At 63.9% G+C, this 24177-nt stretch overlaps 11 protein-coding genes across 11 annotated transcripts; 5 read left to right on the top strand and 6 right to left on the bottom strand.

Moving 5' to 3' along the window:
- Positions 1-198: 198 nt before the first annotated feature.
- Positions 199-1777, bottom strand: JCM10292_001781 (shikimate dehydrogenase family protein; the record flags this gene model as incomplete). The annotated part of the gene is made up of 8 exons (XM_076650053.1): positions 199-334; positions 441-527; positions 598-630; positions 692-773; positions 845-1023; positions 1138-1239; positions 1349-1480; positions 1563-1777. The coding sequence occupies 8 exons, from the start codon at positions 1775-1777 to the stop codon at positions 199-201; spliced, it is 966 nt and encodes a 321-aa protein (XP_076504347.1).
- Positions 1778-3454: 1677 nt separating this feature from the next.
- On the top strand, positions 3455-4738 carry JCM10292_001780 (uncharacterized protein; the record flags this gene model as incomplete). The annotated part of the gene is made up of 3 exons (XM_076650052.1): positions 3455-3858; positions 3923-4445; positions 4592-4738. The coding sequence occupies 3 exons, from the start codon at positions 3455-3457 to the stop codon at positions 4736-4738; spliced, it is 1074 nt and encodes a 357-aa protein (XP_076504346.1).
- Positions 4739-5477: 739 nt separating this feature from the next.
- Positions 5478-7087, top strand: JCM10292_001779 (uncharacterized protein; the record flags this gene model as incomplete). Its single annotated transcript, XM_076650051.1, has 5 exons — positions 5478-5960; positions 6022-6104; positions 6163-6796; positions 6897-6962; positions 7022-7087. 5 exons carry the CDS (start codon positions 5478-5480, stop codon positions 7085-7087), a joined length of 1332 nt encoding a protein of 443 aa, XP_076504345.1.
- A 261-nt stretch (positions 7088-7348) lies between these two features.
- Positions 7349-8253, top strand: JCM10292_001778 (uncharacterized protein; the record flags this gene model as incomplete). Its single annotated transcript, XM_076650050.1, has 2 exons — positions 7349-7833; positions 7908-8253. The coding sequence occupies 2 exons, from the start codon at positions 7349-7351 to the stop codon at positions 8251-8253; spliced, it is 831 nt and encodes a 276-aa protein (XP_076504344.1).
- A 597-nt stretch (positions 8254-8850) lies between these two features.
- On the bottom strand, positions 8851-9895 carry JCM10292_001777 (class I SAM-dependent methyltransferase; the record flags this gene model as incomplete). Its single annotated transcript, XM_076650049.1, has 4 exons — positions 8851-9077; positions 9148-9307; positions 9373-9705; positions 9770-9895. 4 exons carry the CDS (start codon positions 9893-9895, stop codon positions 8851-8853), a joined length of 846 nt encoding a protein of 281 aa, XP_076504343.1.
- A 277-nt stretch (positions 9896-10172) lies between these two features.
- JCM10292_001776 (uncharacterized protein) lies at positions 10173-11353 on the bottom strand (the record flags this gene model as incomplete). The annotated part of the gene is made up of 6 exons (XM_076650048.1): positions 10173-10244; positions 10307-10386; positions 10454-10580; positions 10639-10766; positions 10831-10924; positions 11090-11353. The coding sequence occupies 6 exons, from the start codon at positions 11351-11353 to the stop codon at positions 10173-10175; spliced, it is 765 nt and encodes a 254-aa protein (XP_076504342.1).
- Positions 11354-11684: 331 nt separating this feature from the next.
- Positions 11685-13904, bottom strand: JCM10292_001775 (sugar porter family MFS transporter; the record flags this gene model as incomplete). Its single annotated transcript, XM_076650047.1, has 10 exons — positions 11685-11921; positions 11992-12074; positions 12137-12389; positions 12452-12593; positions 12653-12981; positions 13047-13132; positions 13194-13212; positions 13276-13354; positions 13419-13721; positions 13795-13904. The coding sequence occupies 10 exons, from the start codon at positions 13902-13904 to the stop codon at positions 11685-11687; spliced, it is 1641 nt and encodes a 546-aa protein (XP_076504341.1).
- A 774-nt stretch (positions 13905-14678) lies between these two features.
- JCM10292_001774 (sugar phosphate isomerase/epimerase family protein) lies at positions 14679-16174 on the top strand (the record flags this gene model as incomplete). The annotated part of the gene is made up of 3 exons (XM_076650046.1): positions 14679-15452; positions 15519-15840; positions 16140-16174. 3 exons carry the CDS (start codon positions 14679-14681, stop codon positions 16172-16174), a joined length of 1131 nt encoding a protein of 376 aa, XP_076504340.1.
- Positions 16175-16336: 162 nt separating this feature from the next.
- On the bottom strand, positions 16337-18143 carry ERG1 (squalene monooxygenase; the record flags this gene model as incomplete). Its single annotated transcript, XM_076650045.1, has 4 exons — positions 16337-16550; positions 16608-16698; positions 16764-18018; positions 18093-18143. 4 exons carry the CDS (start codon positions 18141-18143, stop codon positions 16337-16339), a joined length of 1611 nt encoding a protein of 536 aa, XP_076504339.1.
- Positions 18144-20011: 1868 nt separating this feature from the next.
- Positions 20012-22253, top strand: JCM10292_001772 (sugar porter family MFS transporter; the record flags this gene model as incomplete). The annotated part of the gene is made up of 10 exons (XM_076650044.1): positions 20012-20121; positions 20195-20497; positions 20562-20640; positions 20704-20722; positions 20792-20877; positions 20943-21271; positions 21331-21472; positions 21542-21794; positions 21857-21939; positions 22011-22253. The coding sequence occupies 10 exons, from the start codon at positions 20012-20014 to the stop codon at positions 22251-22253; spliced, it is 1647 nt and encodes a 548-aa protein (XP_076504338.1).
- A 334-nt stretch (positions 22254-22587) lies between these two features.
- On the bottom strand, positions 22588-24108 carry PDX1 (Pdx1p; the record flags this gene model as incomplete). Its single annotated transcript, XM_076650043.1, has 6 exons — positions 22588-22721; positions 22779-22893; positions 22956-23411; positions 23467-23616; positions 23683-23735; positions 24054-24108. The coding sequence occupies 6 exons, from the start codon at positions 24106-24108 to the stop codon at positions 22588-22590; spliced, it is 963 nt and encodes a 320-aa protein (XP_076504337.1).
- Positions 24109-24177: the final 69 nt, after the last annotated feature.

The raw sequence follows: 24177 nt of genomic DNA, 5'->3' as shown, positions 1-24177 counted from the left end.
AGAAGCCGCAGACAAGGAGATGCGGTCTACCTTCTTCCGCAGAGCGATCGATTGCAGCGGCTTGCCGAGTCGATGTCGACTTACGAGAAGCTTTTCGCCGAGTAGAAGTTGCAGCGATGACGAGCGAGCAGGCGAGACGAGGAGTCGCGACGAGATAAATGTTGAATAAATGCGTTCTGTGTTTCGCTGTGCGCCCGTCTACTCCAAGGGAGGCTCCGCCTTGTTCTCCTTGTCGCTTGCCACCTGCTTCGCGACCGTGTCGAGAATCTCCTGCACGGGGATGTCCTTCTCCTCCACGCCGAGCCAGAGCAGCTGCTGCTCAATTCCTTGCCAGCTGCCGGGCAAATCGGGTCAGCGCCGAGCTCATCAATGTCCGTTATAGCCGTCGCAAGCGATGGCACGCTTGGCAGATACGGCCGAGGAAGGTGAAGTGGACGCACATCATGGCCTGCTCGCCCGTCACGACGTTCCAGCCTGCGTCCTTCGCGATCTGCGCCAATTCGGTCCAAATGTCGGGGTGGTAGCACCTGTCCAGCGAAGAGCGGCTCATCAGTAACTCGTTCCGGTTTTGCGCAAGCAGGGAAAGGCACAACACACATCTCCAGAATGACGCCCTTCTCCGGCTTGTTGCTAGAGTATAATTCTCGGGTCAGCCTGTGATTTCGCCACTTTGACGGAGTGTGAGACGCACAAGAAGACCTCCGACACGGCACGCGCCTGCTTCTCCTCGAACGTTTTGGGCGGGAACGCCGGGACGGCCGAGACGATGTATGCTGCACGCTCGAGCGAGTCAGCCTCGCCCTCCAGCCCGTGTCCTGCACACCGGCAGTGAGCAGCGACGCACCGGGCGCCTCGAGCTTCTCGGCCTCCTCGACCGTCTTGACGTGCACGAGCTTGGGGTTGAACTTGTCGGTCGCGTTCTTGGCAAAGTCGCCGATGAACTGGGCGACCTCGGCGTCGTCGCGGTTCACGACGTAGATGGGCGAGCAGTTGAGCCACTGGTCGAGCGCGTAGACGGCGGCGCTGTGATCGATATCGAATTCGCAGCGCACGGAGTGAAGAGGAGCAGGGCGGTAGCGGTCAATGATCAGCTCAACCCCACGTTACTGCAGCTAACGCGTGTGTAAAGGTGCGTACCGGCAAGCACCACCGGCACCGAGAACCGCACCAGGGCGAGTCTTGCCCGACTTGACGTGCGAGTCGTCAGCGCGGAGGAGCGACTCGCGCACGCCGACCGAGCTGCGGGAGCATACGAGAACCAGCGTCAGCGTCTACTCCCGGAACACCAGCCCGCTCAACCTCGCGAAAGGTCGAGAAGCACAGCCAGTGGGCGGGGAGCGGCACGCACTCGGTGTTGTGCCCGACGAGTTTGCGCTCGCCGTTCGGGCCCTTGCGCACAATGACCGTGTTACACGCGCCAATGTTGCGCCCGTCCTCGGTCAGGTCGTCGAGGTGCTGGCAGATGGCGACCTTGTGAGGCCTGCATCGCACAGTGGAGGTCCCGTCAGGCTTGACGCTCGTCTCGTCTGCGCTCGGGAGAACAGAGGGAGGCGATTACGCACATGGTGACGGCACTCCCCGCGCACTCGTCGCTACGGAGGTAGGCCAAGAACGCCTCCATGTCGGTCGACTCCATCTTGCTGTACTTGCGCGGGACGCCCGCGAGACGCGTGATCGTGTTGTGCAGGAAGGGCGCGTACGTCCCGTGCAGCGGCATGCCAAAGAGGCGGTGCGTCTTGGGGCCTTCGGCGCGCGCTTGCTCGAGCTGGGCGGACATGGTGGCTGCGGGCGCAAGTGGGGCAGAGGTCAGCAACGGACTCAGGTGCTGGTTTGTCGGTGACTCGGTAGGCGCCTCTGTTGCCGAGAGCCTGCGCTTAGCCTGCCAGCAGCAGACATGCACCAGGCGCAGCAACGCCGAGCCGCGGTCCTGCGCATTCGCCGTTCCGCCGTCCGTTGGAGAGCAGGACGCAGCTCGATGTAGGGTTGGTGGGCTCACCGGGAGGTAGCAGTAGAGATTGGGAAAAGGTTCGCGAGTCTGTGCAGCGCCGAGGGCTGGTGTCAGCGAGATCGGAGACCTTGAAGCCTCATCAGCTGATGGAAGTGGGGAGGGGGCGCAGACCTACGTTCTGAGCGGTGCAGCAGCGTTCTGCAAGCGGGGATGCTCTGCAGGGACGTCGAGAGTGTGAACGGACGAGAGCGCGGGGGACCAGTGGGGAGGGGAGAGGTCGAGGTCGAGGCGCAGGGAGAGCAACGAGAGGGGGAGGAAGAACGTTGACCGCGCCGATCCTGCTGACGGTGCACGCGAATCGCCGTCTCGCGGCAAGTGCTTACCGCGCTCTGCCATCGATAGTTAGGCGGCGGGCTCGCAGCGCTGAGCGCACTGAGAGTGTCCAAGGTGCGACTTGCGAAGGTTCTCCTCGCTGCTTCCGTTCGTCTTCGCTCGTCTGTCACTCTCCACCTTCTGCCGAGTTCCAGCTCACCGCTTTCAGGAAGAGTATTTCGCTTGTTTGCGAGAGTGCGCTCGGCAGAGCTTCGACGACCCGCGTCACTGTATCGAGTGCTCGAGGTTTCGAGCAGCAAGACGACGAGGCGAGTCCTACATGGTTTGGCGAGTTCCACCTGGCGCGGTAGTGGCGGCCCGTTGAGTAGGAGAACGGTAGCAAACGTGCGGGCAATGGAGGCCGGAGGGCGGGCACATGCAATTCGCGCCCAACTGGTCGAAATACACTGCTCCGCATTGAGTCCGAACAGGGGCGAGTTGGCGCTCGAATGGACAGCTCTGCCCGACGGAAGCGACGGCAAAGAGTGAGAGTGAAGAGCTGCAGCTGATTGGGATGGTCTGGGTGAGCACAAAGACTGGAGCAACACCTACGTTCCAGTCGTTCGGAGGCCAGCATGCGATGTCGGCCCCTTTGGATCCTGCGACGAGGTCGCCTATAAGCTATGCTAGGCATGCACGTAGACAGTCTGCTTGACCAATGCGGTACTGGTCAGGTGCACAGAGAGCACTCTAGCATGCGCTCAAAGAGAAAGCCGGCGCAGACCGAATCGAGCAGAGCCGACGGATCTCTAGCATGAGCTGTGAGTCGTGCCGAGCAGAGAATTCAGACTCGGACGAGCACAAAACCAGAGACGGTGCGGTTCGCCGAGGCTGAAGCTGAGGCAGTCGGCGATGCGAAAGAAGGTGCGGGAGAGGGAGCCGGACGAGGACGCGAGACGCGGGTGCAACCGAGACTGAGTCACAGCGCCTGAGCCAGTGCTGCAAGAGCGAGGCAGTGCTGTGTGAGTCAGCGGTGTGAGGGAGCAGAGGGTGCGAGAACGCAGGAGAACGGGCGCAGGTGGAGGCGCGCCGTGGCCGTCGCCGTCGTCACCCTCGGCACCGCCAGCGCCGACTCGCCGCCGTCGATCCAGCTCTCTCCTCTCTTTCACCTGCTCACCGACAGCTACCCAAAGGATGCAGGCCCTCGCACGCACTGTGCCGCATCTCGTCGCACACGCAGCCGCACCCCGCGCTGCTCCCGCCCTCTTCGCCGCCGCCTCCGCGCCCGCCCTCGTGCGGCCCTCGACTCGCCTCTTCTCGTCGTCTGCCCGCGCCGCCTTCCTCCACCAGCACCCGCCCACGCCCCGCAAGCCCTCGCCCGCTTCGCCCTTTGACCAGCTCAAGGGCGCGTGGACCCGCTCGGGAGCGCAGCGCTCTGTCGCCACCTCGCCCGCTCCCAGCTACTATGGCGGAGGTGCGCGCCAGCAGGTCGACTGGACAAAGGTCGGCATCAACGTCGGCGTCGGCGTCGCAGGCGCCATCGGCCTCAACCTCCTCCTTAACCGCCAGGTCAGCCCCCTGCACGACTTCGAGTGGCAGTGCGTTCTCCGTCACTTTCTCTCGCGCATGCAGCGAGCCGGCATTGACAGCATCCTCACACAGGTACCTGCGTGACACGTACAAGATGACCGGTCTCGGTCTCGCCATCACGGCCGCGACTGCCGCGCTCGCCTTCAAGAACGGCTTCACCTACCGCCTGATGGCTCTGAACCCGTGGGTCGCTATGGGCGGCGGTCTCGTCCTCTCGATCGGCTCGATGTACGGCGTCTACGGCACCGCGCCCGACTCGCCGCTGCACTACGCCTCGTGGGCCCTCTTCAGCGCCATGCAGGGCCTCACCCTCTCGCCCATGTTCTTCCTCGCGCCCGCCATCCTCGCCCGCGCCGGCCTCTACACCGCCGGCGCCGTCGGCGGCATCTCGTACGTCGGCGCGACCGCAAAGGCCGACGAGTACCTCTGGCTCGGCGGGCCCCTCCTCGCCGGCCTCGGCGTCCTCATCTGCTCGAGCCTCGCGCCCATGCTCATGCCCAACATGGCCCTCCGCACCCTCACGGCGCTCGAGGCCGTCGGCGCGTACGGCGGCGTCGCCGTCTTTTCCGGCATGACCCTCTACTCGACCCAGCGGGTTCGTCGCCGTCCTCTCTCTTCTCCGCGCTCGTCCGCGCCGCCGTCGTCTCCCCATGCAGCCAGTTCACTTGCTGACTCTCCCGGTCTCTGTTCTCACTCCTGCCGCTCTCTTCGCCCGCCTGTCCTCTCCGCTCGCAACTCCAGGTCCGCCAGCACGCGCACCTCGCCAAGACGGGCCGCATCCCCGCCGACCCGATCCGCGAATCCATCTCGATCATCCTCAACGTCATCAACATGTTTACGTCGATCGTCCGCGTCATGCTCCTCCAGCAGGGGAACCGCCGCCGCTGAGAGACCCGTCCGCGCGCACCACGCCTCCAGCTGTAGTTGTACCTGCGCGTCCGACGCACTCCGCCCGCCATCTAGAAGAATCCCTCGCCCTGAAGTCCGAAGCCCCCTGCAGTACCGAATGTAGCTTTTCCGCCATTTTTGCTTGCTGACGAGCGAGCAGTGAGCGCCGAGACTGTGGAAGCCCGTTCAGCGGCCGCCACGGGCAGCATGCCCAGCAGACAGCCACGCAAAGTAGAGGGCCCGCAGCAGCAATGTCCCGCCAACGAGCTCAAGGGGGAACAGGAAGCGGGATCAGCACTTCGGGGCCGGAGCAAGCGCCAGCTGACGCCAGCGTCGATTCCGTTTGTTGAGCGGGCGGCAGACGGCAAGAAACAAGGTCCCGAGCATCGCGACAACTGCGCGCGGCACCACTTTGCGATGCCGTGGCCGCCGAGGTGTCGAGGTGCCGTTGAGCGATGAAAGCCAAGAGTGGGAGCAGGCGGCCAGCGAGGCGGACCTGCGCGCGTACAGTGCACAGTAGCAGACACAGCAAGCGTGCAAGGCTTCCTGCAAAATTGCACGCTTTGTCGGAGCGGCACTTGACGCCTGAGCGGAGCCAAGTCGTACGAGCGAGCGGGCAGCACACCCTCTGCTTCTCCCGAGCATCGCACGAGACGCGCGAGACCCTGCTGAGACGCGTAGACGCGTGCACACTACGCTGTAACGGAGCCCAGGCGCACCGAGACGCACACGCGCGGCCATGTCGACCCCCACCTCCTCGTCGTCCTCCGAGTCGTGCGCCGTCCTCGGCGGCGAAGGCTTCCTGGGCGGCGCGCTCGTCTCTGCTCTCCTCTCGCGCCACCCGGCCTCGCACGTCGCGTCCCTCGGCCTCACCCAGCGGCGCTTCGACACCCCGTCCGGCGCCCCCTACCGCTTCTTCCGCACCGACATCACCTCGTACGACTCGGTCCTCGCGGCGCTCCGCGCGAGCGGCGCGACGACCGTCTTTCACACGGCGTCGCCCCACGCAAAGGCGAGCGCGCGGGTGTGGCGCGAGGTCAACGTGGGAGGGACGGCGGCGCTCGTGCGGGCGTGCCGGGACGCGGGCGTGCGCAAGCTCGTCTTTACGAGCTCGATGACGGTCGTGTATGAGCAAGGGGTCGCGCTCAAGAACGTCGACGAGAGGATGCCGAGGATCAGGGAGGACGAGGACGAGGGCGAGGAAACGTATGCCGGTACAAAGGTGCGCTTCTTTGAGCTTTCGTGCGCGCCCTCTCCGTTCGTGCTGACTGTTGCGCGCACAGGCCAAGGCAGAGCAGCTTGTGCTCGAGGCGAACGGACAGGACGGCCTCTTGACGTGCGCACTGCGGATAGGCGGCATCATCGGGTTCGTTTCGACCACCTCTTCCGTGACCTCGCGCTGACAGAGGTGCTCGCCCCGACAGACCTGGCGACCGACAAGTGCTTCCTGGCTTTATCGGCGTCTACAACGCAGGCCAGTCGGCCTTCCAGATGGGCGACAACCTCAACCTCTTTGACTTTGTCACCGTCAAGAACGTCGTTCACGCGCACCTCCTCGCCGCCGAGCGCCTCGACGCCCCGCCCATACCCCTGACGACTCTCGATAACCGCCTGCCAGCCATCGCATGCACCGTCCAACGCCGCGCTCTCCCGACCTCGAAGCACCCTGAACCGATCGACCCGGCGAACCCGCCTCCGTCCGACGACCCGCCTTTCCCCTCATCTCGCAACCGCTGGAACCAGTTCTTCCGTCCTGCTACCGGCGTCGACGACTCGAGTGCACCAGACTCGGACCTGACGCTGGCCGGCCAAGCCGTCTTCATCACGAATGGCGAGCCGATCGCCTTCTGGTCGTTCGCGCGCGCCGTGTACCACGCCTACTCGGCGCGCCCGCCGCGGTGGTACGAGCCTGTCGCGCTCCCGTCGGCCGTCGGGATGCTCTTTGCGACGCTGAGCGAGTGGGCCGGGTGGGTGCAGGGGCGGAGGCCGGACGAGTGCGGCGTCAACCGCGCGTACATGGCCTACGTGCTGCGCGACATGTACTTTGACATTGAGCGGGTACGTCGGCCCGTTCTCTCCTTTCCCGCGGGCAAACCCCCCGCCCGGATGAACGAACGAAAGAAGTGGGATGTGGTGCTGAGCCGCGACTGGGCCGCAGGCACGAAGATTGCTGGGCTACGAGCCGATCGAGTCGCTGGAAGAAGGCATCCGCACCGGCGTCGAGGTGCGTTTGTTCCGGCCCCACTCTCGTTGTCCGCGTACTGACTAGTCGAGCGTGCGCAGTGGTACAAGCGGGATGAGGCGAGGGAGAAAGAGCGCAATCGAGCGGGCCAGGCGAAGACGAAATGAGGGCACCGCCTCCTTCCGGACGAACGTCCCCGCCTTGCCGTTCCTCCCTCCTGTCGTGCAAACGGGCAGCGTCCCCGCCCCTGACAGGGCTGTGTGCGCTAGCGAGAGCTCGGACACGGCGCTTGACGTAGGCGGAAGAGCGGAAGTGCGAGTCCCCCTTGCGCCTCCCCTGGGGTCCCGCCTGGCGCCGGCCGAGCCTCGGGCTTCGTTCTCCCCTGCGCACTCTTCCTTCCCGCGCCCGTCGTTTCTCGAGCTGCAAAGATGGCTGCAGTGGCACTGAGCGGCATTTACGCCCTCCTGCGCTCGGGCGAGCGCTTCGCCGACCTGCGCAGCCCCGTCATCCCGCGCCCTCCCGTCGACGATTCCGACGGGACACTGTCGCCCGATAGCGCCGCTTCGCCAGCATCGAGCGCGCCCTCGTCGCCGCCGCGGTCCCGACGCTCGTCCCGCGCGGGCCTCGCCCCGCCGCCGCTCACCGAGCGCGGCCTGCGCGCGCACCACCTCGCGTGGCTTATCCGCCTGCGCGACCTCCGGGGGAGGTATGTCGCGCTCGCCGACGCCAAGAGCAAGGGCCACGAGTCGTGCTGGGCGGGCAAGGCGACGCGGAGGCATCTCCGCGCGGTGCGCAAGGCGTCCGAGGAGGCAGAGTGGGTCGAGGAGCATCTCCGCCAAGCCGTCTTGTGGTGCCGCCAGGCCGGAGTGAGCAAGGCGCCCGTCAAGCGCCTTCTCGCCGTGGGCAAGCAGGGGTGCGTCTCTCCCGCTCTCCTCTCCGCCGTCCAGAGGCGGTGCTGACTCCTGTCGAGCTTGTCCGCCCGCACAGCATCGCCGCCCGCCCGAAGCACTCGACCTTCCCGCCCTCGTTGCTCGAGCTCCCCTTCCCGCTCCCGACCGCCTACGAGGCCAACATCTACTTCCTCACCGTCCCGCGCCCGCCGCCCCTTGCGCGCCACGAGCAGTTCGACCCGGAGCGCGTCGCCCAATCGAGCGAGGCACCGCCGCTTTATTCCCCCGAGGCGGGCTTCGGCGAAGTCGTTCTCGAAGGCGCCGAAGCGCTCGAAGACGCGACTGAACTCCTCGAGTACGAGCGCACCAGCCGCGCTCTGCAGAGCGAGGCATCTGCCTCTGTCGAGCTCTTCGCCAACGTCGAGGAAACGCTCGACAACTAGTCCGACGTCCTCCGGAGCGGATTGGCCCTGCCTATAGACCCTTTTCCCTCTTTTTGTACCGGCGTTGGCAGGTTCCTCCGCCGCTGCGAACGCTTGTTCGCCCTCCCTTGCCTTCCCCTGCTGATGTCTCCCTCTTCCACACGCTCTTTTCCCCTTCCCCCGCTCGAAAGGATTCGAACGGGCGGGTGTAGCTGTATAGGCTCCTTTTCACTGGCGTATTGAAATAAAACGAAATCATAGAGTATCACAAAGACCGTGAGGGAGCTGGTGGTCTCGACACAGAAGATACCCAGCGCGGAGTGAGCGGAAGTGCGGCGCAGAGCAGAGAAGGGAGTCTCGGCTGCCAGCGCGGGATCAGGCCAGGTACTTCAGCACGCCAAACCGATACGAGAAGTCAAGAAGGGAAGTGGAGCTGGATTGGTGTGCAACAAGTGTGCAAGCTGGGCGAGCGGACAAGGGCAATGCAGCGCGATATCGCCCGTACAAAACAGCAAGCGAGGCTGTAGGTTGCTTTGTGCGCTCTGAAAAGGTATGTATACATTCCACATGCGGAGCGACTCGGAGAGAGTTACCCGAGCGCGCCTGCCCCTCCAGCATCTATTCCTTCCACGCCTTGAACCGCAACCGGACATACATGACCGTCCACTTCCCATTGCCGCCGTTCCCCACGTCGTGCTTCATGTCTATCTCGAGTCTCCGGCACACCTCCTCGATGACGGCTTCGCGCTCGGCGGGAGAGGAGAGAGCGTCGAGGAAAGCAAAGGCGAATGTCTCGAGCCAACCGCGGAGGCCCGTCGGGAGGGACGTTGGACGAGGGACGAGCTCTACATGTCAGAAGGCCGCGTCAATCAACAGGGCTGATGCGGACGAGTCAAGCGGAAGCATGGGGCGTACCGCAGCTCTCGACTCGGAAGCCCTCCTTCTCCAGTATGTTGCGGTACACCTCCGGCGTCGGAAAGAACCAAGGGTCGAGCTTCTCGGCGTCAATGCCCCGCTCGGCCAGCACGCGATGCAAAGTCGAGCGGACGCCGACCATGTTGAGCGCGCCTCCCATCTGAATGTCCGACGGGTCAGTTTATGCGAGAACCAATGCGAGCACAGCAGACGTAGAGGACATACCTCGCCGATGTAGCGGCCCCCAGGCTTGAGCAGGCCATGCACGCCGCGTACAACTTTGGCCGGATCGCGCTTCATCCAATGCAGCGCCGCATTCGAGAAGACCGCGTCGAACGTCCCTTGACCGTCGACCTCGTCGAGCGCATGCCCGTCCTTTTCGATCCACGAGACACCTTGCTTCGCGTCGGCGGGGAGAGCGGCGGCGTTCGAGCGAGCCTTGTCGAGGAGGTCGGGCGATGCATCGAGCCCGACGATGGAACCGCCGGGAAGGACGGCGGGAGCGAGGGATTCGCATGTGAGCTCGCCTGAACCACAGCCGAGGTCGAGAATGCGCTCCTGCAAGGTCACACGAGCGTGAGCGGTCCATGTGGGGGTCGGGTGAGAGGCAAGGGAAGCGCACGCCAGGCTGTGCAGCGAGGAGGTCGAGGGTCGGGCTCGTGAACTTGCTCGAGTACACAAAGCTCGCGTTGGAATTGTAGCGCTTAGCAGACCATTTGTCGGCGTTCGGAGGAGGAGCCGAAGCCATCTTCGAGAAGGACGGCACCGAAGCAAGTAGACGCAGGAGGGATAAGGGCGGGTGCAGGAGCACGCACAGGCAGTGAAGAAGCAGCAGGCGTCAGCGCAGCAGGGCCGGCGGCCAGGACGGTCGGCACGTCGAGGCGAGAGAGTGCCTCGCCTCGCCTCCGCTCGTTAAGTCCGTCGACCCATTCTTGCCATCTCTCGGCCGAGCCTCCGAAGCAAAACAGGCAAAGTACAGTCAACAGCGAGGGAAGTACAGCTAAACACCGAGTCGAAAGTCCGGCTCATTCGAGCGCTGCCGCATCGAGTGCGACCTTCCGTGCCTCCTCTGCCGCCGTGGTAAGTTTCGGCACTTCCTGGAAATATGCAGAGTTGTCAGAGACCATGTTGTCTCGATTGAGAGGCAAGCGAGACGTACTTCGAGCAGATGGTCCAGAGACTGACGCCCTTGCTCGTAGTACTCCTGGGCCTGCGCCGCCGAAGGTGCCTCCACGCTCCCTGGAGTGGACAACGGGGTCAGGGTCAGCTCACTACATCGCTGCTGATGCGAGTGCATGTTCCGCACCTGTTGCCCCTCCGAGACTTTTGCGGGACCGAGGTTTCGGCAGCGCCAGCTCTTCCGGCACGTCCAATCGGTGGTCCTCCAGCTTCGCAAGGTACTCCTTGTCGAGGTCGACAACGCCTTTGACATACTGCAACGGTAGCAAACGTCAAAGATTGATCCACCGCGAGGACTAAAGCGAAGCGTACCTGTCCGGCTCGGGCCGGTGCTGCAACTCGCTCCTGCGCGTTGATCTCGCGCGCATCGAACAGCTCGTTCTGGTAGTTTAGCACTCGCTGATGCAGTTCGTCGTTCACCGGCTGGGTTTTGCCGAGCTCTGCGGGAAGAGAAGTCTCTTCGGTCAGAAGAGACGGCTGAACGACGGACCGAGCGGCACGCACCGCCGCGCTTCTTCTTCTTCTGGTAGTCCGAATACGAGTGCCCAGCAATTGTGCAGTTGGACGCAATGATGGACTCGACCTTGATGTAGAATTGCTGCAGGACGGCGGATGCGAACGAGGTCAGCAAGCGTTGCTAGGCGATTCGCCCTCAGCAGTTTGGTAGCAAGCGGGCGCGAGCACCGCGAAGCTGCAAGTTACGGCTGTGACACATGCTGGAAACGCCAGGTCCCGAGCAAAAGACCGTGCCCGCCCGGCTCACTTTGAGGACCAAGTCGTCGACCTTCTTGCGATCCGCCTCGCTCATCGGCTGCGCCCTGCCCTTGCCCTTGCTCCCCTTCTGCTCTGAGCCCTCGCACCGCTCCTTGACGCGCCCGCGCAGATCGTCCCGCAAGCGGTCCAGCACCGCGCGCAACTCGTCCTCTGTGTCGAACGCGAGCGGGGGCACAGCCTCGCCCGACGAGTTGGGCTCGTCTGCGAGCGCAAGTGCGGCGCTCGAGGTCGTCGCTGCGGTCCTCGGCGGCATCGCTGGAGCGAGAAGAGCGAGATCGCCGTGTTTGGCGGAGCGAGACGACCGTGGCTCGACGCGTCCGGGCGATGAAGTCGGGTGAGACGCTTTCCGCAGCTCGCTATTACTCGCTAAGGCTACGTGCGCGTAAGAGAGCAAAGCCGGGACGCGCGCAATTGCGCCCGAGCCAGCGGCCCGCACAAAGCAAGACCCCTCTCCTGGGGATGAAGATGCGGATACGTTCAATGCGCTGGCCAGCCGTACATGAGAATCTATCGATACAACCCAGTGATGCGATGCTAGAGTGTGTGCAGGATCAAGCAGGGGGGAGGGGTCGAAGCGAGCTGCTTCAGACCTCGATGTCCTTCTTGACATCCTCGACCTCCTCCTGACTCGCCGAGGGCTTGAGGTAGCTCGGCCCGTTCTTGTGGCCAAGCTCGTGCTCGCGGCGGAGCTCGGCCATGACGATCTTGTTGGCGTTCCAGACGTTGCGCTGTGCGAAGAGGCGGTCCATTTCCTCGAGCGGGATGTTGCGCGTCTCCGGGAGGAGGAAGATGCAGAAGGGGATCGAGGCGACCTGCATGAGCTGCGAATGGGCAAAGGAAGGTCAGATAGACTGATCGTGAGAGGGTGGTCGTAGAGGCGGCGAGACTCACGCAGAAGAAGATGTAGACTCCGTAGCCGCCGTGGCCCATCTTGAGGAACATGGTCGGCGTGGCGCGCGAGATGACAAAGTTCCCTGCGAAGGCGAAGGCTAGGTCAGTCTCCGCAAGCGATGCACAGGAGCTGAAAGAGACGCACAGAGCCAGTTCGAGGTGGCGGCAAGGCACTGCGTGACCTGGCGGACGGCACCGGGGAAGCTCTCCGAGTTGACGACCCAGGGCGTGCCGTTCCAGGAAACGGCGTAGAACGCGGTCCACAGGTAGAAGAAGGCCATCGCGGCGATGCCACCGGGCGGGAGCGACGTGGTCGGGTTGGCAGCGGGGTTGGCAACACCGATGTAGCCGGCGAGAACGGCCATCGAGATAGCACCACCGACGGAGCCGACGAGGAGCTGCGTCGCAGTCGAGGTCAGCCCGATCCTCGAGAGCTAGAAGTCGGAAAGGGAAGACTCACGATGCCGCGACGGCCGAAGCGGTCAATGACGATGAAGCACCAGACGAGCGCAAGAACGGTCTTGATCACGCCGAAGACGCCGGTAGTCAATAGCGAGGTGTTGGTGCCAGTCACACCGATCGAGCGGAAGATGGTGGGCGAGCTATGTATGGAGGGCCCAGTCAGCACGGTCAAGCGGTGCTGGCTTGAGACTTGACGCACTAGTAGTTGACGGCGTTGATACCCGTGCCGTTCTGCCAGATGAAGAGCGAGGTGGTGATGAGCATGCGGCGGAAGAGGTGGCCGGTGGTGAACAGGTGGCGGATCGGCGCCCAGAAGCCCGAACCGACGGCAGTGCGGTCGTGCTCGACCTGAATGTCGATCTCGTTCATCTCGTTGATGATGTACGGGTCCTCGGGCGACAGGTTGCGAATGAAGCAGAGGTTCTTGATCGCAGCCTCGCGCTTGCCGCGCGAAATGAGCCAGCGAGGTGACTCGCGGACGAAGAAGGGAATGCCGAGAGCGAAGAGACCACCAGGGATGAGCTGGACCTGCGGGTTGACGAAAGCGGATCAGTCTCGAGAGTTAAAATGCAAGCAGGAGGGAGGGGACGAACGGCGAAGGGAACGAGCCACTGAGTGGTGCCGGGAGCGATGTTGCGCGAGACAGCGTAGTTGATCCAGAAGCCAATGAGACCGCCGACTGCGAAAGAGAAAGCCAGTCAGTATCGCCGAAATGTCATGCAGGTCGATGCAGGGCGGACTCTGCCAGCCGATCTCGTACTGTGGGGGAGGTAGACTTGTCAGTATTTGCGTCGCGCTCTACGGAAAGCGGATGCTGCGCACCATGCCGACGAGCTGACCACGGATAGCGGGAGGCGAGATCTCCGAGATGTAGAGGGGAGTAAGGTTCGAGGCGGCACCACTGCAGAGGCACGCTCGTCAGTACCTGGACAGTCCAACGACACTGACAGCAGGGGATAACGCACATGCCAAGACCAGCGACGATGCGACCGCCGTAGATGGGGCCAAGACCGCGCGCACCGTCGGCGGCGAGCATGACGCCCGCGCCGAGGCAGAAGATGAGGGAGGCGAGGAGAAGACCGTTCCTCCGTCCGAGAAGCTGACCCGCCGGGTAGCCGAGGAGCGAACCGAAGAAGCAGCCGCCCTGGTAAGTCGAGACGATGTTGGCGCTGATGTTGCCAAACTCCTTCGTCGTCTTGTCCAGGAGGTTGAACTCAGTCTTGAACGACCTGAGGGCCATCGACGTGCCGATGAAGGCAGAGTCGTAGCTGCAGGGATCGACGCGATCAGCATGCGTGTGAGGAAACGAAGTCGCTGAGGCGAGAGTCAAGGTCGACGAACCCAATCATGATGGCGGCCGTCGCGGCGACGATGGCGCACGAGTAGACGCGCCAGTTGTAGACGGCGCTGGGCGTCGGGCGGTCCTCGATGCGCTCAAAGAGCTTGACCATCTTGAGCGGAGCGAGCGTGGGTGAGAGCGGCGAAAAGAGGAGACTTGAGGCAGGAGGTGCTGAGAGGGGTGAGAGATGTGGGCGTCACTCGAGAGTGACAGAGCGTGCAGCAAGCAGCAGAGGAAGAATGTGGGAGAGGAAGCAGGAGAAGTGAGGAAGCGCGGGCGGCGACAAGCAAAGAAAAGTCGCGGGGCGGCCCGTGGGCGGTCGATTGGGCCCTTCGCTTCGAGCGCGGTCTGGGCCGTGTCCGTCGCGAGCTCTGCGGCTGTGAAAGCGGTTCCAGCGAGGCACAGACAGCAGATCCAATTGAATCGGGCCGCAGCAGTGCTCGATTCACCCCTGCAAGCTGCGGAGCGGCCTTCTCAAGCTCGACTTGGTGCGGCAACAGCAGCCTCTGCCCGGCAGTTGGTGCTCCGTGGCGCTCTGGGCAGTGCGGGCAACGCGGGGCACAGTGGCCAGTGTCGATTGGCGAGCGACCGGTCGTGGGATCGCGGGGTGGGGAGGGGAGGAGGAGAGTTGAGCGCGCTCCTGGCGCGACCAAGTTCAGCGCCGCACGGGGGCGAGCCTTGCTGACACGCTCTGACGGAGGAATCTTGTGGCCTCCGTAGCGTGTCCGGCGCAGCGCCTGGCGCCTGGCAGGCAGGTCAGGCAGGCTCCTCGCTCCGTCCTCCCCTCCTGCTCCTCGCCTCGTCGGCGTCGTCGCAGCACGTGAAATCCGCTCGCAGCGCCACCTCCGCCCGAAAGCAGTCGCCTCGCCCTCGCCTCGTCTCTGCGATGTCGTCGACCCCGCCGTCGCTCCCCTCGACTCCGCCCGCGCTGGCGTCTCCAGCAGTGCTCCCGCCGCTCGGCATCGCCTCCCTCTCGCTCGGCGCGTGCGACCACCACTCGCTCGCCGACAAGCTCGCAGCCGCCTCGGAGCACGGCTTCTCGTCCATCGAGCTCTTCGACCTCGACTGGCAGCACTTCCGCGACGATTACGCGCGCACCAACGGCTACGGCTTGCCGTGCTTCGAGGGCGACGCCGCGAGTGTCGCGGCCGCGCACGAGCTGGCCCGCCTCTGCCGCGAGTACGGCGTCGGGATCAGCTGCTGGCAGCCGCTGCGCACCTTCGAGAGCTGGGTCGACCCGGAGGAGGAGCGCAAGAACCGCGCGTATGCTCGCGGCGTCCTCGACGTCCTTCCTATCCTCGGCGTCGACCTCATCCTGTGTTGCACGACGACTGCTCCTGCGCACCAGTCAACTCCGAGCCTCGACAAGGCCGTAGAGGACCTCCGGTGGCTTGCCGACCTCGCGGCGAGCTATTCGCCTCCGATCCGCGTCATGTACGAGGGGCTCTCGTTCGGCACGCACCGCAGGCGCTGGCAGGATTCGTGGGAGGTCGTGCAGAAGGCGAACCGTGCGAACCTGGGGCTCTGTCTCGACTCGTTCAACACGCTCGCACTCGAATGGGCCGACCCGTATTCGCCTTCGGGCCGCTTGAGCGACGATGTCGACGACAAGCTCGAGCGCAACATGCAGGAGCTTGTGCGCAAGGTGCCAGGGGACAAGGTGCGTTGCGGCGATCGCCCTTGTCTTATTTTCCGGATGCGAAGGCTGATCTCCCCTTACTCGCAGATCTACCTCTACCAGGTCGCAGATGGCCGGTTCATGTCGCCGCCCATGACGCCTCCGACCGACCCCTCGGTTCCGCGCATCCGCCCCTGGTCGCGCAGCCACCGCCTCTTCCCTCTCGAGCGCTCGCTCGGCGCCTACCTGCCCGTCGACCGCTTCTCAGACGCCGTTGTCGCGACGGGCTACACCGGCCCGTGGAGCCTCGAGGTGTTCAACGACAGCCTAGGCGAGAAGGGCGAGCATGTCCCGCGTGAGCACGCCAAGCGCGGGATGGAGGGCTTGAGGCTCGCGGCGCAGCAGGCGTACGAGCGCGCTCACAAGCTCTGTGCGTCCACTTCGCTTTTTTGTCGTCTCTCTCGTCGACGCGGTACTGACAGAGCGACGCGTTCGCAGAAGGAGCTCTCATCGCATGACCCGCTTAGACTCTTCCGTACTCGACTCCGCCGCATACTCTGTCCGTCCCGCTGTACCCGCATAGACGTTGTCCGCTCCTCCTCGTTGTACCCTGCTGCCTTCGTCGTCACCGTCGTCGTCGTGCTGTTCGTCGTTGTTAGCCCCCGCTGTGCCTGTATGTCTTGTAGGATCGCGCCTCACTCGCACCTTTCTTCGTTTTCGCCTTTGTAGATGACTTCCTCCTCGAGCTTGCCAGCCGGAAGTAAGCATTTGAGCACTCTCCATCGCGCGTCTCGCGAGAGCGCAAACGGGGCGTGGGACGGGAATCGAATATTGCGGATGCGAGCGACAACGGAACGAACGGTACGACACACAGGGAAAGACTAGGTGCACTCTACAGATCGAGACAAGGCTGAGTCGCCCTCGCTCTACATCTGCCCCTCGCTCCACAAGACGGGGAGGAGCACGACGCACGCGGTCCAGAAGACCTGGAAGCTCTTGACCGTGAGCTGCGGATACTGCCACACGGGCGGCTTTTGCCCTGCGCGGCGCGAGGCGACGGGCGTGGCGAACAGGCAGTAAATCGAGTAGAATGCGACGCGGAAGAAGTGGTAGAAGAGGGAGGCGGGGGAGGGCTTAAGCCTGCGGACGCGAGGTGTGAATGCCTGTCTCGATCGGAGGGAATAACCGGTGACATACGCTGAGAGAAGGGACACAGGGCCAGCGATGCAGTCGCCGCCAAGCTCGAAGTACTTGAAGCAGCCGGTCTTGAGCACCTCGAGGTTGACATCTGCACGAGGTGGGATCAGTGAGCACGACGAGCTTGATCACCCAAACAAACCGAATGGGACGCACCATCGGCCGCGAAGAGCGAGTACAGAGCAAGCGAGAGAACGTTGACGCAGCTCGCCACCGCCTTTCGGCGCCAGTGCCACTCCTCGAGCCGCTCGCTCATGTCAAGCCAGCGGTCAAGCTCGACCGGCCCGCGCGAGTCGCCCGCAACGTCTCCGACCTTCTTGCCGCCGCCGAGCAGCTCGGTGAGGAGAACGGCGTCGTTGAATGCGACCGTCATGCCGCCGCCAGTCAGCGGGTGGCGCATGTTGAGCGCGTCCCCGGCGAGGAAAGCGCCCTGCACGTCGCGCCCCTGCGGGTACGGCGGCAACCACGAGTTGGGCATCGAGCGCAGGCGGTGCGCCTTGTCCTTCGAGAGGGACCGGTCGAGCGCAGCGTGGAAGGACGGGACGATCGTCGCGGGGAGGACGGGCGTCACGCGCTCGCGCAGCCACGAGGCGAGCTGCGCCTGAGGAGGCAGCTTGTATCCGCGAACGTCGACGAGCATGCGCGTCTCGTGCGTTGCGAGTTGGTAGATGAGGACGGGGCCGAGGGAAGGGACGTCGAGATTGGTGGGCGGAGGCGGGTTGGCGGGATCGGCCTTGCCGAGGATAACATGGCCGTGGTGAGGAGCGGGGAGGTCGGCGTCCTCAAGGACGAGGCCGACAAAGTGGGAACGGGTGGAAGGTGCGACGTGAGAGGGGAGAAGGGCGCGACGGAACTTGGACATGCAGCCATCGGCAACAATCGTGAGTTTCGCGCGGAAGTCGAGAGGCGTCACGTCGTCGCCCTCTACCGTGCTCTTCCGCGGCGTCGCCTTGAGCCCGATGACGGTCCCTTCGCCATCCTCGAGGAGCTCGTTCACCGTCGCCTCGACCAGCGTGACGCCCTTCGCACCCTGCGCTCGCCGCCGCAAGTTCTGCACGAAGTGGCCGTGATGGAAGCTGCGCCCCTCCTGCTTGCGCTCGGCGCCGTCGCTCCAGCGCATGCGCTTGCTCTCCTCGGGGTACGGGATCGCGACAACCTGGTCGCCCCAGAACACCTGGTAGCCCTCGCATGGGACAGCGTCGATGCCGTCGAGGGTGTCGTCGATGCCGAGCTTCTGCAGCGCAAGGCATCCGCCGGGCTGGAGCAGCTCGCCGACGATCCGGTCGGGCTCGCTCAGGTCACGCTCAACTAGCAGGGTCGAGCGGCCCGATTCGGCGAGTCCGTAGGCGAGTACAGAGCCGAGGATGCCGGCGCCAACGATGGCAACGTCGTACGAGGCAGCTGCGGCGGTCTGGAGGGGTGGCGGCGGAGAGGAGGTCAGCGATCGTGGACGTCTGCAAGCAGCCAAGCGGTAACTAAGCGCACCTGTGCATTTACTGACGGAATTCTGTCCGATTGCACGGCTTCGGCAGCCATGGCGAGCGGGTGTTGCAGCGGAGAAGCGATCGAACGACGAGGAGAAGGACGCGAGGAGGCGAGAGTGCGTCGTCGGGAGTGCGGGTGGTTCGACCGCGTCGTGCGCTGGTGTCAAGTGTGCAAGCAGTCTCAACGCTCGGAACAGCGTGCTCGAAAGCGTTGGCGGGAAGGGACGGGCGCCTCACCACCCTTCGGCCCTCTTCTTGCTGCACCTCGCACGCTTCCCCGAGACGCTCAGCTCGTACATTGGTCCGGCTCACGTATTTGACAGCGTTTGTGCTATACGTAGGCTCGCGCCGCCCGTGCCATCGCACGAACGGGGTGCTTCATCGCTCTGCGCTATGCTCCTGCTTCTGGCGTGCCGACCTTGTGGCACTTCCGAGCTTGGAACCGCGTACGGCCGGTCTGACACTTGCTGACCTGCCGAGTGGGTGCGAATGGGGCCTCGTCGGTTGGTCTCACGAGAATGAAATGCTCTCCTCGTACTTCTGCGGCGCCGTGTGGAGATGCACACGTGCCTCGAGTTGGTACAAGGCTTGCTAGCACCAGGCGTGCGCCTCAGAGAGCAGCAGTGCAGTACTGGCTGAGGGGCGTTGAGTCCTCATGCGACTACAACGCACGCATCCTGGACGTGCCCATCTTTCCAGTCGACACGCTCTTCGTCGCAGGGCACAGCAAGTGCGTGTGCTGGGACTGCACCGTCTAGTTGTTCTGCGATTGCGCTCAATGCTGGGGTGGGCAGATGCTACACTCGCGCAGGACGCCGTCAGCAAAGTCGCGAACCCACGCGACTTGAATGCTTCGCGCAGAATCAACGCTAGACATCGCATTCTGATATAAATCTACGCCATCTGGACCTGGCAATGCACGAGCCATCGAACTACGCTTCTCTGGTGGGATGCCTCGGATGCGCCGAAGGCTCTTCGCACTTCTCCATCTCTGCTGGACCTTGCTCCTTCCAGGCAGGGACGCCTATCAATCTGGATGGCACGTGAGGCATGGTGTGAGTGTATGTACAGAAGCTCTGGGTGACACAACCGAGAACGCGGAAGTGCGCCGCCGCCATGGGCGGTGCAAGGTCGAGGCGCCGGCAACCAAGATATTCTTCTGCTGCAGGATCGGCTCACAGGGAGCCGTGGCGCTTGCACTGTGCCTTTGCTAGCAGGTCGAGTATGGGACCCGCTGATGCTGACGTGCGAGCCCACATCGCCCCCGTCTCCGCCGCCGTCGTTACCTACACAGTCGCGACTGGCGGATTTGATCATATACGGGGGGTTTCGCCACGATCATCCACCCTTTCAGGGCAACCTCCCCACTCGACCCCAGCGTCCAGACTCTTGCACTTCCGCGCGGGCACACATGGGATGTGCGAGTGGAGGACTATTACCCGCCGAGAGCAGCCTCGAGCGACGCGAGCCGCGGTGGTTCAGATCAACGTTCTGGAGCGCTTGAGCGCACGCTCCCCGCATGTCACAAAGGAACAGCGCAGCGACTCGTGAGCACGGGACAGACCTGGGCGCGGCTGTCGATTCTGCGCGCGAGGCCCAGTTGGGAAGGCCCAGGCGCGGATCAACTTTCGCCGCTTACCTCAACCTGCGCTCACTCTTTCTTCCTTCAGGCACGAGGCCCCGGCATCAAAGCGGGTCTTGGGACTCCATGCAAGGCGCCCCAAGTTCATCCTCGTGTTGGTCGGGCTCCGCTTGTGCCCCCGCTCTCACTCCTTCTCTCCTCTTTCTCTATCACTCTCTTTGCGCTCTCTCGCACACCCTTCTCTCGGCACCGCGCTCCTCGACGCCCTCTCTGAGACCCCGGTCTACCTTCAAGTCCCCCACCCTTCCCCTTCCACCTCGCGCCACCCCTCGCCCACCATGGTGAAGCTCTTCGAGCGCATCGAGGACCGCCCGACGCCTAGTGCCGTCTACAACTGGCGCGTCTACTCGTGCGCCATCGTCGCCGCGACGGCCGCCATCATGATTGGGTTCGTCGACCTTGACTCTCGCCTCAGCGACTTCGTTTCCTCACACGCATGCTGATCGCGTCGATCCCTGCAGCTACGACTCTGCCTTCATCGGCACGTCGATGGCCCTCAGGTCGTTCAAGACTGAGTTCAACCTCCTGGACAAGACGACGAAGGAGTTTGGCAACATCAGCGCCAACATCGTCTCGACTTACCAGGGCGGCTGCTTCTTCGGGTCGCTTCTCGGCTACCCGGCAGGCCAGCTTCTCGGACGGAGGAACGGTCTTCTCCTCGCCTCCCTCATCTTCTGCCTCGGCGCGGGCGTCATGCTCGCCGCCGACGGTGCGCGCGGTCTTGGCCCCATCTACGGCGGTCGCATCGTCGCTGGTCTTGGCATGTGCGTTATCCCCTGCTGTCAGTGTCGTTGGACTGTCCAGGTACTGACGAGCGTGCCTCTGCAGTGGTGCCGCCTCGAACCTTACTCCCCTCTACATCTCGGAGATCTCGCCTCCCGCTATCCGTGGTCAGCTCGTCGGCATGGTGCGCAGCGTCCGCTTTCCGTAGAGCGCGACGCAAATACTGACAAGTCTACCTCCCCCACAGTACGAGATCGGCTGGCAGAGTCCGTCTTTCCGCCCTGCATCGACCTGCATGACATTTCGGCGATACTGACTGGCTTTCTCTTTCGCAGTCGGCGGTCTCATTGGCTTCTGGATCAACTACGCTGTCTCGCGCAACATCGCTCCCGGCACCACTCAGTGGCTCGTTCCCTTCGCCGTTCGTCCCCTCCCTCCTGCTTGCATTTTAACTCTCGAGACTGATCCGCTTTCGTCAACCCGCAGGTCCAGCTCATCCCTGGTGGTCTCTTCGCTCTCGGCATTCCCTTCTTCGTCCGCGAGTCGCCTCGCTGGCTCATCTCGCGCGGCAAGCGTGAGGTGGCCATCAAGAACCTCTGCTTCATCCGCAACCTCTCGCCCGAGGACCCGTACATCATCAACGAGATGAACGAGATCGACATTCAGGTCGAGCACGACCGCACTGCCGTCGGTTCGGGCTTCTGGGCGCCGATCCGCCACCTGTTCACCACCGGCCACCTCTTCCGCCGCATGCTCATCACCACCTCGCTCTTCATCTGGCAGAACGGCACGGGTATCAACGCCGTCAACTACTAGTGCGTCAAGTCTCAAGCCAGCACCGCTTGACCGTGCTGACTGGGCCCTCCATACATAGCTCGCCCACCATCTTCCGCTCGATCGGTGTGACCGGCACCAACACCTCGCTGTTGACTACTGGTGTCTTCGGTGTGATCAAGACGGTCCTTGCGCTCTTCTGGTGCTTCTTCGTCATCGACCGCTTCGGTCGTCGCGGCATCGTGAGTCTTTCACTCCGGTCGGCCTTCCCAGCTTCCGCGAGCCTGGAGTTGACTCCGAGTCCTACACAGCTCATTGTCGGCTCCGTCGGTGGTGCCATCTCTATGGCTGTTCTCGCCGGCTACATCGGTGTCGCCAACCCCGCTGCCAACCCGACCACGACGCTCCCGCCCGGTGGCATCGCCGCGATGGCCTTCTTCTACCTGTGGACCGCGTTCTACGCCGTCTCGTGGAACGGCACGCCCTGGGTCGTCAACTCGGAGAGCTTCCCCGGCGCCGTCCGCCAGGTCACGCAGTGCCTTGCCGCCACCTCGAACTGGCTCTGTGCGTCTCCGTCAGCTCCTGTGCATCGCTTGCGGAGACTGACCCAGCCTTCGCTCTCGCAGGGAACTTTGTCATCTCGCGCGCCACCCCGACCATGTTCCTCAAGATGGGCCATGGCGGCTACGGAGTCTACATCTTCTTCTGCGTGCGTCTCGCCGCCTCTTCCGTCCTCCGCGCACGATAAGTCCGACTGACTCCTCATTCACCCACTCGCAGCTCATGCAGGTCGCCTCGATCCCCTTCTGCATCTTCCTCCTCCCGGAGACGCGCAACATCCCGCTCGAGGAGATGGACCGCCTCTTCGCGCAGCGCAACGTCTGGAACGCCAACAAGATCGTCATGGACGAGCTCCGCCGCGAGCACGAGCTCGGCACCAGGAACGGTCCGAGCTACCTCAAGCCGTCGGCGAGCCAGGAGCAGATCGAGCACGCGTCGAGCAAGGACGACGAGAAGGTCTAAATTGCCTCGTCCCGTCTGGCTACAGCAGCTGCATCCCCCCACTCCAATGCCGTGTTCATCGCCTTGGCTCTGTCGGTGGTTACTATGTCATATTGTCTATTGTCCTTCGTGCCCGCTGTACTGGTAGACGCCCTGCGCTTTGCAAGATCCGCGATCTTTGCATATACCATGATTCCTTGAGAGACAAGCCTCCTTCTTTTCTGTTTCTGAATGCTCGCTTCTAACGAACCGCGCGAGGAGGAAACGTCTATATCCAGCGGAATGAGAGGCGAAGAACACAGGTGCACTACGAGGAAAAACCCAGGAAACCAGCTTGGCGAGCAAGGCGGCCACACTACAGCCCGAGGATGTCGTCGAACGCGTTCTTGCGCGCGGCGGGTGGAGGGGCAGGCGAGGTGGACGGGGACGAGGAGCGGGCAGTCGAGCGTTGCGAGGCGGGGAGGTAGTCATCGAGGATCGAGTCGAAAGCTGCAGGACAAACGAATCAGCACCTCTCGAAGCGGGCTACGAGGACTTGATGCGCACTGTAGACGGGCGTCTCCTTGACTGCGGGCTTGGGCGTAGAGAGGGAAGCGAGACCAGCGGCGATGAGCTTGCGAATTGCGGGGCCGTCGAGCTGCACCTGGACGGGCGCCTTGACCTGTCACATGAGCAGGTGTCAGCTGCTTCGGCGAGGAGGGAGAGTGCTACGGCGGGACGCACATCCTTCGGCGTCGCAGTGTGCTCGTGCGCCGGGTGGCCATAGTCGGGCTTCTCCTCCGGGAGCGTTCCGCGCGGGTTGCCGATCTTGCCGATGTAGGCGAGAACGTCGCCCTTCGTGAGGATGCCGTGCTTGCCCGTGCCCTTGATCACGTTCGCATCCTCGATTCCGGCAAGGGCGAGGACGCGGAGGACGGAGGGAAGAAGGGGCTTCGAGTGCTGCGGGTGAGCGTGGATGGCGGAAGGCTTGGGCGAGGGAGTGGCGGGAGAAGGGGTCGGTGCGTCAGAGTCGGAGGGGGCGGAAGTCGGGGCGGCCTCGGACTTGCTGTCCGAAGGCGAAGGGCCGGACGACGCTGCTGCGTCCTCCGAGGGCACCTCGATGCTCGAGAGGTCGTCGCCTTCTTCTGCCAGGATCGCGATGAGCTTGCCGACCTGGACGCCCGCCGCACCGTCGCCGACCTGCACATACGCAATGATCAGCGTAGTCCTCCCGGGCAGCCGGCTCGCAACGCACCAGAATCTTGCCCATCACACCGTCGTCCTGCGCCTCGACATCGATCGTCGCCTTGTCAGTCTCGACCGACAGCAGCACATCGCCGGCCGCAAAGGCTGCGCCCTCCTTGACCTTCCACTCGGAAATGCTGCCCTCCGTCATGGTCGGCGACTGTATCCGCGCGAAAGGGTCAGCTTCCTCGAGCCTTGCAGGCGGAGAGAAGGCGCAGAGACGGACCATGGCCGGCATGAGGAAGTTGGACGTTGCCAGCACCGACGGCGAGGCATGAACTGCGAGGGTCGAAAGTCTCGGCGTCAGCTCGATTGGACCGTTTGCACGCGCTGTCACTACTGTCACAGCGCCAGGACGAGAATGCCGATCCCCACGCCTCCAGCGTGCCGGAGCGACGCCATGTCGGCTCCTGCGCCGAGAGTACCAGACGCCTCGGTGCGCGCATCGTCGCTCTGCACGCTTCGTGCGCGGTCTGAGGCACACGAGTGACCTTGCCCGACAATTCCCGCGCCCGACCTGGCGTGCAGGAGCGACGAGGCGCTCGATCGATGTTGTCGAGCGGATCGCTGGGGGGAGGAAGCGGAAGGTGGACTGACGCTGGCGAGCGAGCGGGCGGGCGGCCGCGCGGGCGGTACGGACAGCTGCGAGCATCCTGGGCGCGGTTTTGGCGCAGCAAGAGAGCCGAGAGCGGGCGAGGGCTGTGCGCACGAGCCGAAGCCC

Source organism: Rhodotorula paludigena (genome assembly GCF_050403205.1).
Source record: "Rhodotorula paludigena JCM10292 DNA, Rt_paludigena_JCM10292v1_ctg31, whole genome shotgun sequence".
NCBI classification, from domain to species: domain Eukaryota; kingdom Fungi; phylum Basidiomycota; class Microbotryomycetes; order Sporidiobolales; family Sporidiobolaceae; genus Rhodotorula; species Rhodotorula paludigena.
This window is presented reverse-complemented; position numbering and strand designations above follow the sequence as displayed.